At 42.3% G+C, this 12,064-nt stretch overlaps 1 protein-coding gene across 2 annotated transcripts in view; it reads left to right on the top strand.

Moving 5' to 3' along the window:
• Bloc1s5 (biogenesis of lysosomal organelles complex 1 subunit 5) overlaps positions 1-12,064 on the top strand; it is a 62,241-nt gene that overhangs the window by 24,159 nt on the left and 26,018 nt on the right. Inside the window, exon 4 of one of the 2 annotated variants that reach the window (XM_085699405.2) lies at positions 8,724-8,792. In XM_085699405.2, the coding sequence (XP_085555531.2) occupies positions 8,724-8,792 (69 nt within the window). The remainder of the gene's footprint in view (positions 1-8,723; positions 8,793-12,064) is intronic. The other variant, XM_048422681.3, reaches the window with a different exon arrangement.

Genomic DNA, 12,064 nt, shown 5'->3' with positions numbered 1-12,064 from the left:
AATGAATTTCCTTTTCAAATGGACTTTGAGAGGTTTTGGTTGTTTGCAGAAAAACAAAACAAAACAAAATTCCTTTATAAATGTTTATATTTTATCAGTTTCAACATTAAACAGAGAAGTGGTAACAGACAAAAGAATATTTGTTAAAGTTTTTTAACATTAGACTTTAACATAAAAGAAACTTGTTGCTGGTGTCTGATGTTAAAATTAGGCTTACAGAATAACATGAAGGCATTTCCTTAGATGACTGCACTAAGAACTTGTAGCTTGCCCACGGAGAGATAATGATTGATGACTGAAGCACAAGGTGAAGCCAGCCTGTGAGGGAAGGGACAAAGCCAGCCTGTAAGGGAGACAGGAAAGAGCCCTCAGTTAGCAGTGCAGACTCATGAGGGTCATGTATACTATGAAGTTGAAAATATCCCAAGATCACATTTGATTTCTTCATGTAAAATAGCAGAAAAAAAACTTTTAAAAAAAATTGACATTAGGCTTTTCACATTGCTTGTTCCCTAACTGCTTGTTCACACTGCTGCATCCCTAACTGACAAACAAGCATTCTAGGTAGTTTGCTGGGGTGGGGGGGAATTCCTCTCACATGTGTGTACATGGAGACCAGAGGTCAACTCAGGTGTCATTCCTTAGGTGATGTCCACCTTTCTTCTTAAGAGAGAGTCTCTCACTAGGACCTGGGGCTCTCTGAGTAAGCTACACTAGCTGATTAGCCATTGAGCCCCAGAGATCCTTCTATGTCTGCCTCCCCAGTGCTGGGAATACAGGTGTGCCCCACTGTGCCTGGCTTCTCTGTGTGAGCACTGAAGATCAACCAGTTCTTCATTCTTGTATGCACTTTACCAGATGAGCCCTCCCCCACCCCTGGTTACTATCAGTTGAAATGCTTAGATGGGAATTGAGAAGAACTCCTACGGGGAATATTGCTAAAGCTGTTGAATAAGACATCCTGAGAAACGATGGGCAGTTGTGTGACTGGTTTTCTCTTTAGACTGAAGTTATTCTGCTCTTGGGCCTTCCTAATGATGTCAGAAAGTATTACCAGTAATTTAGAATCTGAACCAAAAGTAGGTTTCCTTGACTGGAAGCATTATATCCTAGTGATTAGGAATCTGACCTCTGAAATACTCTGGGGCATATTGTTAATATGAGAAACTTGGTTGTGGCCTTGAAGCTCTTCTCCGCTAGCCACGGGAAAAGCTGCAGCAGAAGGACTCTAGCATCGGGGTTTTCTTAGGCCGAGTTTGCTAGGTCTCATGACTCTAATGGAAATAATGTTGTACCTGCAAACTGGATAGTTTTAAAAGTTATCCTGGGTCCAGCTGTCATCCCTAGCAGAGTTATTTTATAAAGCTTGGTGTTTTAACCCCCTTGCTACCATGCTTCTTTTCACTTGTGTAAAATCATTAAAACAAGCTTCCACATGGATTATTTTCTCATCTAAGTAGAGCATCAAGAGTGGGAGGTGTGTACTTCTGTGCCTGTCCTTAGAACCGTCTTCATCTCCTGGAATTCATGGTTGAGACCCTACAGATGCAGACCTTGCTCATTTGGGCAGAGTGTCCTAGGGCTGGGTAAGCAGAGACTGTCAGGCCAAACTCTGTCTGTGTTCATCAGAAAGCACAAAAAGGCACAAGAAGGCATCCCCTAAGGGAAGAAGATTATAGCCACCCCATTCTGAAGACACACGTGTCTGTGTCCTGCTTATCAATTATTTAATAGGCTTCTGAATTTCAGCAGGTTTTCAAATAAGGACAGGAAGCCTACAGGTTCCCTACTCATATAGCCAAATGTGGCCGCACTAAGGGATGTTCCCTCACCCATCTCCTCTTCTGAAGTATGATGATTTTATATTATTTAAAAGCAAAAGGTATTATTAATAAGACAAAAAGAAAACCAGGCATGGTGGCTCACACCTGTAAGCTCAGCATTTGGGAGGTTGAGGCAGGAGAGTTGCTAGAAATTTGAAGCAAGCTTGTGGCACATAGCCTAACCTAAAAGTCAGACTCTGTTTAAAAAGAGAGAGAGAGAGAAAGAGAAAGAAAGGGTCAGGGAAGAAGATAAAAAATTCGTTCTCCTTGGTTTTGAGGGAGGCCTGAGCCCAGGTTCTCACGTTCTGTGCATGTACTTACTGCTGCTTGTACAATCAGCAAGAAAGCTTTAAATGAAAGGAAGAATGTAATATGTTATAGTAAGTAGTTACATAAATAAGATTGCTTCTTAACTGTGTGAACTTGATTCCAGCTGTCGCCATGTATAGCAGAATGGAGGAGTGTCTGGATGAGTGACAGCCGGGTGATTAGAGAGGGAAGAAGTTGGGTGTATACGAGGGGACATTTGATAGGAATGAGATGCATAATTTTTAAGTTAGTTTTAAAAGTTCATTTACATTTTAACAGAACAAAAAATGAGATTAAACCCAAAGGTAATAACTGAAGACAAATGCTTTAGCAGGACAGGCAGGCGTTACTAGAAGCTTGTGCTGGGGAGAGTGACGATGTGAAGCCTTTAGAAGGTGCACCCGCGTTCTTCTCCATGTTGTGTTGTCTTAGCTGTTTGCCTCTCCAGGAAAGATGACAGCTATTCTTGCTTACACTACCCAGTTCCTGTTTGTTTTGATTTTATTTGGTTTTAGTTTAGAGACAGGGCTCTTCCATATAGCCCAAATTGTCCTCAAAACTGTGGCAATCCTTCTGTTCCAGCCTCCTGAGAGCTGGGTGCACCATGCCAGGACCCTTTCTTTTTGTGCTTTATTTATTGCATCTGATGCTGCTGCTGAGCTCACTGTTTTTCTCTAGCTTTGTAGTCTCATTTTCCGTTTCATTGTGTTTTATCATCACATTTGTCTCTTACTAAAAGTGTTCTTTAGATAGCAAGGCAAACTGTAGGGGTGCTATTGTTTTCCCTGCTGGTTTTAAGAATAGGCATCTTGCCTTGCTTGTCTCATATTCTGCTCTTTTCTCACCTCCAGTTTTATTTCTACAAATTAAAGCAATCTTAAAGTTCTAAAATTTTTGTCAATTTGTTTTCTCAAACTAAATTTTTATAGGTGAGTTGGTTAGGTTGTATTCTGGAGTCTCAGTATTTACTAGAACTTGCTATGTAGCCTAGGCTAGTTTGAACTCATGGTGATCCTTCTCTACTTCCTGACTTCTGGGATTACAGGTTATGTACCACAATATCAATTATCCTAATACGATTTTTAAAAAAGTGTTTATTATCTATCATCTCTATTTCATTGTTGAAGAAACTAAAATGTGTAGTGGTTTAATGTCCATGGCTTCTCCCATGATCACAGGAAGAGCTGCCATGCAAAACAAGCTCTTTGGACACCCATACTCAAATTTAGCTTCAGGATGCCACTTTGTAAAGCATTTCTTCAGGATTTCATACAGCCCAGACTGGCCTTGAACTCACTATATAGCTAAGGATGCCCTTGAACTTGTGATCCTCCTGCCTTCACCTCCTGCATGCTAGAACTACCAGCCTGTACATCATCAGTGCTGTGGGTGGACGGATGGATCCAGGGCTGTGTGTGCTAGACTAGCACTCTGCCAGCTGAGCTCCATCCCCAGGCTTTCAGGATGCCACTCTCTGTGCATCTTCTTTTGGGTCATCACTTGGGCTTCTTCTTCCGACACAGTTCTCTCCCTCAGTCTACTTCAGCAGTTCTTATTTACAGCTGCCTTTAATTTTTTAAAAATATTTGAGTAGTGTGTGTATGTGCATGTGTACTACCAGCTTGTATGTGTGTGCACTATGTGTGTGTGAGAACCTTCAGAGCCAGAAGAGGACATCGGAACTGGAGTCACAGGTGATTGTGAGTCATTCTATTGGTGCTGGGAACTGACCCCAGGTGTTCTATAAGAACAGCAAGTGCACTTAACTGTGGTGCCATCTCTCGAGCTCTGCGGCTGACATCACTGGGGTGCCCCTGTGTCTTCTCGGTCATAATCACAGTTTCAGGTGTCTTTTGTATTCCACTCTGTGATGATACACTCAACGCGGACGATGCACCTACATGCCAAACTCCTGTATCCTAGTCTACTAAGGGCTCAAACAGGCACCTCTGTGTAACGTAGCTAGAGCCCGACTTCTCTTTCCAGCTGCATTCTGCTTTCAGAGTTGGCATCACCACTCACCTAGCTGAAAGCCTTGTTCCCCACCTCCCTCTCTTACTCCTCTTTCCTCTCTTGCCTGCCTCCTCTTTCCCTTCCACTACCTATCTCTCGTAGTCTCTTCACTGTTCCCCCTCCTTCCTCTGTCCCTTCTTCCTTCCGGCTCTGCCCTTACCTCATGTTTATCATTATTGCCAATCTCATAGCTTTAAATATTCTCTGTATGCTAATCAATGTCCTACTTGTTTTCAGCCTGGTCTACAGCCCTCCTCCCGCCCTTAAGAATCCAGAGTCTGTGCTCAGCTGTCCCACCCTCTGATGTCTGTGAGCATCTCAGTGCAGCCTGTCCACAGCAACCTTCAGGCTGGCTCAGCTTGGAAGTATAAAAGAACATCCTGCCCACCACTCTGGCTGCTCCCACTGGGGTGTAAGCCGCTGCCATCCCTCTCATGGGTCCTTCAAGTAGCTTCATGACTCATCTTTGCTTCTCTTTCCTCCCTGTAGGCTGGTCTCCACCTTCTGTAGAGTAAAAGTGAAATTCTCTAATAGCCTGGAGGCTTCTGCATTGTTCCCCTACTCTGACTTCATACCCTGCCACTTTCTTTTTCCCTTACTGTATTCTGGCCATACTGACCTCCTCACTCTTTCTCTAATATGCCAAGCACACTCCCACCACAGGGCCTTGCACTTGCTGCTCCCCCTAGAACATTCCTTCCGGTTTTCTGCAAGTCTCTGCTCAGACATCAATGGTAAGAACTTTCTTGGCCTCCCTAACATTTCCCATACCCTTCCTTTTGGCATTGCTACACTCTCTACTTTGCTTTTTAATCTATACATCTGCCACTACCTGCCATGCTAAATACTTATGTGCGTAATGCCCCATCCTCCCTACTAAAACAGAAATTCATGTGCTCAGGGACTTCCTCCATTGTACATCACCCAATCAGTGTTTAGCACCTTCTTGCTGATCTCTAATTACCCATTTGAAATCAATGGCTGAGAGCACAGTTATCATCTGTTCTAGTACTAGTCTGAGATGTTGTTGAAGCTCACACATAGACATAATGATAAAATTTGTTTCCCTTTTATATGAAACAGATTAAGACATTGCTAGCTACGTGCGACATAGTAATTCCATAAGGGTATTAATCTCCTTCAGTAACCTTTTGTAAATTGAAAGCATTTACCCCGTGTAGCAAATGTGCCAGCCCTGTAGCACAGCACACAGGAGGCTGGCTAAGGCAAGAGCATCAGGAATTCAAGGTCATCCCTGGCTATATAGTGAGAATGGGGGCGACCTTGGCTACTTGAGACCTTATCTCAGGTGGGGCCACTTGGTAAGTTACTGTTATTTTTCACAAGTTAGTACAGCTTCCTGGCACAGATAGCCAAAGAGAGTGCTTTCTGCTGTTGGGTGTAGCTAGAAATTGATACGAAATGAGGGGAAACCTCTACGAAATAGGCCTTCTCATGTTCTCACTGACCATTAAGGAAGGGAATGTTTAGAGTAGTCAACTGGTTATTTTATTTAGATTTTACAAAGGCAGATTTCCTAAGTTTAGAAAAGCCTTTTCTGAGCTTGAGATGGCTCCGTGGGGAAGGACACTTGCTGACAAACTGAGTTCAATGCTTGGAACCCACATAGAAGTCTGAGAGAAACAACTACAAAGTTGCCCTTTGACCTGTTGGAGCTCACATGCCTGCACACATGTACAAAATGAAATAAAAAAAAAAGAAAGGCCTTTTCTATTTTGTCTCTAAGTGGCTGGAATGTGAATAACTTCAAAGGGAATCAAGTTCTCAACCTGGATATTCTTTCCAAACATGAGACAGTTCTATAAAGGAACAGAATTATAGCCTTCTCATGCATCTGAAGGAAGTTTTTAAAGTCTGTGGCAATCCACAGGTAATTATAGTCTTCACTACCTCATCAAGGAAATTTCTTACAATAGAGATGGAGACTACCACAGAAAATCACAGCCAATCAAATTACAGATCTGTAGAGCCTAGTCCCATTGAATACATCTACATAACACTTCTGAACCTAAAGTTCAGGAAACATTGAAGAAGAAGGGGCAGAAAGACTGTAAGAACCAGGGGATCAGGGAGTTTGCTATGAGACTGTCTTCTAGTAATGGTAGAAGCTACACCAGTAATGTCTCATCAGCATGACTGCCTAAATGTGAGCTGAACATGGACAACACCAGTAGACATGCCAAAGTGGATGGGGAAAAGCCCACAAGACTTCTACTGTACACAAAGAACAAAGGCAACTAAGGAACACTGAGAGTGGGAGAAACAGCCTTTCCAGAGAAGAGCACACCAGTTGATTATCCAATACTAAATTGTCAGCCCTGAAAACATACATATATCTAACATTATACAGATTGTGTAGATTATATTTAGGAATATGTGTGTGTGTGGATAGATAGATAGATAGATAGATAGATAGATAGATAGATAGATAGATAGATAGATACTTGTAATAGCAATGGACAAAGAGGCTATGGACTTGGAAGAGAACAAAGGATGTGTGGGGGAGGTTTAGAGGGAGGAAAGGGGAGGGGAGAATGATACAAATATAATCTGGGGGAAAGGCCGTGACAGGGGACAGCAAAAGTGACATGGTCCACAACTTTTCTTTTAAATTGCACTCAGAGTGTTCCATAAATACAAAGAATACAGAAAACCAGATTTTTAAGTTCTGTTCATAGAGCCAGGAAGGAAAAAAGACAAACAGGAAATGATAGTACCATACTTAGGAACAATGATGTCATACTTACTGCCACAGAAGGAAGGCGGATCTAATCAGCACCTCTCATTTTGTTTTCATAGTTTTTGTTAAGAAAAAAAAAAAACTGGAAAGCTAATCCTCAGTCCTAAGATGTCACCTGTGATCTAGCAAAGTTTGTTACTAGTCACCGGTGATGCAGCTTTTGAACATGAGAGGAGGTGGAGGTTCACAGATTTCTGAAAGAAATCACAGCCCCTGCCCTGGCGTGGACTTGTGTCCTGATCTGATCAGGCCTGGGCTGGGGAAGGAAGGCAGACAATTAGATGGCCTCCAGTTTCAGCAGCTGTAAGAGAAGGCACCCTGTAGGGCTGAGCTTCTGCTGAAGGTGTTTCACAACTAAAAACACTTTCATTATTGGAAAGGGAGAGAGAGGGAACACTGTGTGTGAGGGCAGCACAGCCTACCATCCCTTGATGCTGCTTGTGCGAAGAGCTGCTCTTTTGTTCTTGTTTTTCCTTTGGAGCCAGGGCCTTTCCTGTGGCTAAGACTGGTCTGGAACTCACTCTGTGGACCAGACTGTCCTACAGGTCTCTCATTAAACCTGGGTCTTGGCATTTTGACTCGACTGTCTCTGCCCTCAGTACTGGGCTTGGAGACACAGGAGCCCAGTACTTAGACCAGACTTAGGTCTTCACATTTGTGCAGCCATCTCCCCAGCCCTGTTATGTAATTCTCATTAATAAAACGTAGTATCTTATCAAGCATGTTTACTGTGCTTTCTGATGAATGAACACTTTCATCCTCAATTGTAAAATGAGTAATGACACCAGACAGAGACTTGCAGGAAAATTGAGAGGAAAAATATTCTAGGACAGTAGCCCTGTGGTAGGAGTATGCTTGGTGCGTTGGAGAAGAGTGAGGAGGTCGTTGTGGCCAAAACAAATGTTTGGTTGCTTGAGGAGCTTGGGGCGGGGTGCACAGCATGAACAGAGCCTGGCATGTTAGCAGGCTCTGCAGCATGTGTGGAATCAGTGGACAAGGAAGAAGACAGAATACCAGTCACAACTGGCCAAGGCTGGCAGTTAGCCTATAGACTAACTGCCTTCGTTAGAGTAGAAGCAAAGTTCAGCTGGGGATGGGATTTGAGGAACTCGGGGATCCCTATCAGCCTGAGAGCAGTTTTGTAATATTGTATGGCCAGAGTCTTTCCTGAGACCCGCCATATGAGGTGTGGTTTCCACTGGTGCCATCATGCCAGCACTATGAAAGTTTTAGATTTGAGAGCATTTTGAATTTATGGTGCTCACTGTTTATTAGAATTTTGGTTCTTAATGAATGGAAATGATTTTATGAATTTTTAAGCTGAGGAGAGGTGGATGTTGTAGCAGCATCTGGGGTGAGCTACAAGACAGGAAAGGTGGGAAGAGGGAGCAGAAAGCTCTGGAGGACGTCTCGCTGTCAAGCCTTGCCTGTGAGAGAACAGCCCCATAAATCGGAAAAAAGGAGGAGCGGAGGGGCTCAGACTATAAAGGCTTAATTGATCTGAACGCGACTTTAAGTTCATCTGGCATTTTCCCTTTTTGGAAATACTGAGGTACCTGTTGCCAACTTGTTGGTGGGTATTGGTGGGGGCTTAGTATTTCTATGCCCTTTGGATGACAACTCAAAGCTCAAAAATGACGGTTTTTTTCAGCTATATCACCCTGAGTGTATTGACAAAACATACTTTTCCTCCAAACCACCCCTCTAACTGGCAGCTAGTATCTATTTTTAATATATTTATTGCAATCTAAAGAATCCAAATAGGTGTCTTTCTGACCAGAGGCTGCCATTGAACCCCACTGTCTGTTTTATTTCAGTGCAAGCAGCTAACGACTCCATCTGCAGACTCCAACAGAAAGAACAGGAACGGGAAAAGGTAAAAATAGGTAACTTGAGCAAAGGGGCATATAATTCTTGACATCTGTTATTGTAATATTAGCATTTACTTTTAATCTAAGAGTTCTCTAAGTTCATTTTCTGACATTTCTGATATGCTGACATTTTAAAAAAACGACTTAAGGATGGGGCTGGAGAGATGGCTCAGCACTGGCTGCTCTTCCACCAGACTCACAATTATATGTAACTCTGGTCCCAGGGGGCCCAATGCCCTCTTCTGGCCTTCTCGGGCACTGCATTCACATGACGCACAAATATATGTCCACATAAAACAACTCATACGCTAACAAATATACAGGGGGAAAAGATTTAAAGATGGCTAAAACACTAAGATATGTTAAAAACATGGTGGTACCATCATCATCTTCTTTTTAAATGTTTATTTGTGTATGCCGAAGGGTATGCAGGCACTTCTGTGGGCATCTGTGCTTCTGGAGGCCAGAGATGGACATCTGGTATCTTCCTCAATCCCTGTGCCCGACTTTGGAGTCAGGGTCTTGTTGACCTTGGGCTCATCAGCTGGAACGCCAGCGTGGTGCTGAGTGAAGTGGAGGTGGGGGCTGGAGTGGATATACCGGGGTGGACAGTAGACAGTTTAATCCTGTTCTTTACCAGCTGCCACCAGGGGATAAACACTTTATTTGCCACGATAAAGGCGGTTTCTAGACCCAGGGAACTAAACCACAAATACTAATAGAAAGTAGGCCAAAGGCTGTGCTACTGTCAAGTTACCGGAGCCTTGTGTGACCTTAGCCAAAGGAATGCTTAGGAAGTCGTGGCCATCCATGCCCAACCCACTGGCAGGTAAGAATCCAGTTGCTGGTGGGTAAAGAAGGGAGAAACTAGTGTCTAGCCAAGGTGGACGTCCAGGTGACAGTTCTGGGGAGAGTGTGGAGGGTCCTGAGTCCTGGGTTGCATACTTTGTTACTGGGGCACAGGAGCATTTTTGTTTTTGAGAAACAAAATATCTGGTAGAATACAGGCGGCACATTTTATTTATTTTATTTTGAAACCGAATCTAATATATATTGCCCAAGCTGGTCTTAAGCTTCTGATGTAGCAAAGGATAGCCTTAAACTCCTGATCTTCCTGCCTGTAGTTCCCGCGTTCTGTGGTTTAGACTTCTGCACTGTGCCTGGCTTTAAAAGTGAATATTTTTTAATTTACTGAAATGCTTTTTCACCAAGAATTAATATAGAGTCAGTGGGCCTTGTATTTATAGGGAGCTACCCTGATTATTCCCCTCAGATAGTTTAATAAATTAGCAGTCTTGAAGTTATGAAAGAGGTGCATTTTCACAGACTAGCAGCAAGTGAAAATTCCTTACATTCTTACTGGGATTTTAGTCTAAGTCCCAATTTTTTTTCAGTCTTATACTGTCCTAATTATCAGAGCATTGTAAGTGTATAGCTGCAAGTCCTTAAAGTTGCTTGTTTGATTTTTACTGCCACCTCACTTCCTCCTGAAAGTTTTAAATGGCCGAGGTATTAGTAGATATGTGTGCATGCATACATACACACACACGCACACACACACACACACACACACACACACACACACACACACACACACACTTTTGTCATAAAGGTGAAGCTTAGCTCTTGGACAGCAAGTATGCACAGATGAAAAATGACCTCTCTTTGCACTTTTCCTGCCTGATGTTAGTTGTTGCCTTGGGTTATCCTGTTGGCCACATTTTATGTATTTGAAAGGCTCTCAAAACAAAGAAAGATGGGAGTAGTAATGGAATAAAATAGGCTGTTACCATTAATCAGTAATTCTTTTATGTTAAGACAATTTGTGGAATTCTGTGGGAAGTAAATTGATAAGCGTCATTTGTCCAAATCACATTTCCCACAATTGATATCTAAAAGTACATTCAAAAGAACAATATATGCACATTCTGCAGTTGTCTAGCATGTCTTAAGAACTACCCTAATACAGAGTTGTATTCCGGGTACTAGCAGAATGGTGAACTGAAATACAGTTGGTTCATGAAGTCCACTTGCTCTCACCAACAGGCCGTGGAGAGGTGAGGTGGCCAAGAACAGCTGTCAGAGTGTAAACTTGGTCCGTGTACTACACACATCCTCTTTGGCAACCCTGGCCAGCCACCCCAGTGAGCTTCTGTTTTATCTCGACCACAGACATGTACTAACTTTAGCAAACTTCCTTTATGATATTGTCAGGAGAGCAGTGACATAGCACTTGTTCTTGATTGAACTTGAAAATAACCAGTGTTCTTGATAGAATTAGAAAATACAAAGTAACATGAGTACACATTGCTCCATGTAAAATAGTTTTAATAGTTTTTATAGTGATACTTCTTTCTGACGTCTATGCCCTGTGCCCATGTAAAGCTTGTGTAAATGCAACATCGTGTGTATTACTGGCAGCTATTCCAAACCTTCCTGATGCAAGATCTCACCAGAACCCCTCAGGCTGGCCTCTGAGTCCTAGGATTATAGATAGGTCTTACCTGCCATGTTGGCTTCCAAAAGACCTTCTCAACCTCAATTGGCCTGTTAAGAATTTTCCCTTAGTAGAGTTCCTCTGCCTTGGTGCTGCTGGCACTGTAGACCACAAGCATAATGGGGTCTCCATGGCGCTTTCCTTGGCATTGGCCTCTGACCTCTAGTTGCCATAGCATCTCTCTCTCATCCTGTGTCTCCATGCCAAACAACTCTTAAAGATGAAAAGAACTACTGAACTATATCCCTAGCTCAAAGTGGCTTGTTTCTTCAGAATTGGTTTTCAAGGCTTGTTCACATAATAGTATGCTGCCGAAGTTTTGTCCTTTTAAAGGATGGATGGTTATATAATTATGCATATAACTATGTATGTATGTACACAGTACATTTGTGTGTATATATGTATACACACTCACACTATACTTGAAGAATCTGTGAACACCTGGGTAAACCTATGGCCGCCCTTAATAATATTGCCATTGACATGGGTTTACAATATCTATTCATGCCCTTTCCTTTAATTCTTTTAGGCAAATATCCCAGAGTGGAATTCTGAATTATATGGCAATTCTATATCTCTTTTTTGAGAAGCAATCCTAATATTAATGTGTAGCTATAATTACCACAAATCTTAAGTTCTTATTAAGCACAGTATTTTATGACTTTGGTTGTCTTTTAAAAAAAAAACCCTATATTCCATGTTCTTATCTTTTTTGAAGTATTTCATGTTTTAGGTCAGTCTTCAATAGAATTGAATATTATTTAAAATACAAAAGCTTAGGTGACTGTAG

Source organism: Myodes glareolus, chromosome 14 (genome assembly GCF_982192425.1).
Source record: "Myodes glareolus chromosome 14, mMyoGla1.1, whole genome shotgun sequence".
Classification (NCBI taxonomy): Eukaryota; Metazoa; Chordata; class Mammalia; order Rodentia; family Cricetidae; genus Myodes; species Myodes glareolus.
This window is presented reverse-complemented; position numbering and strand designations above follow the sequence as displayed.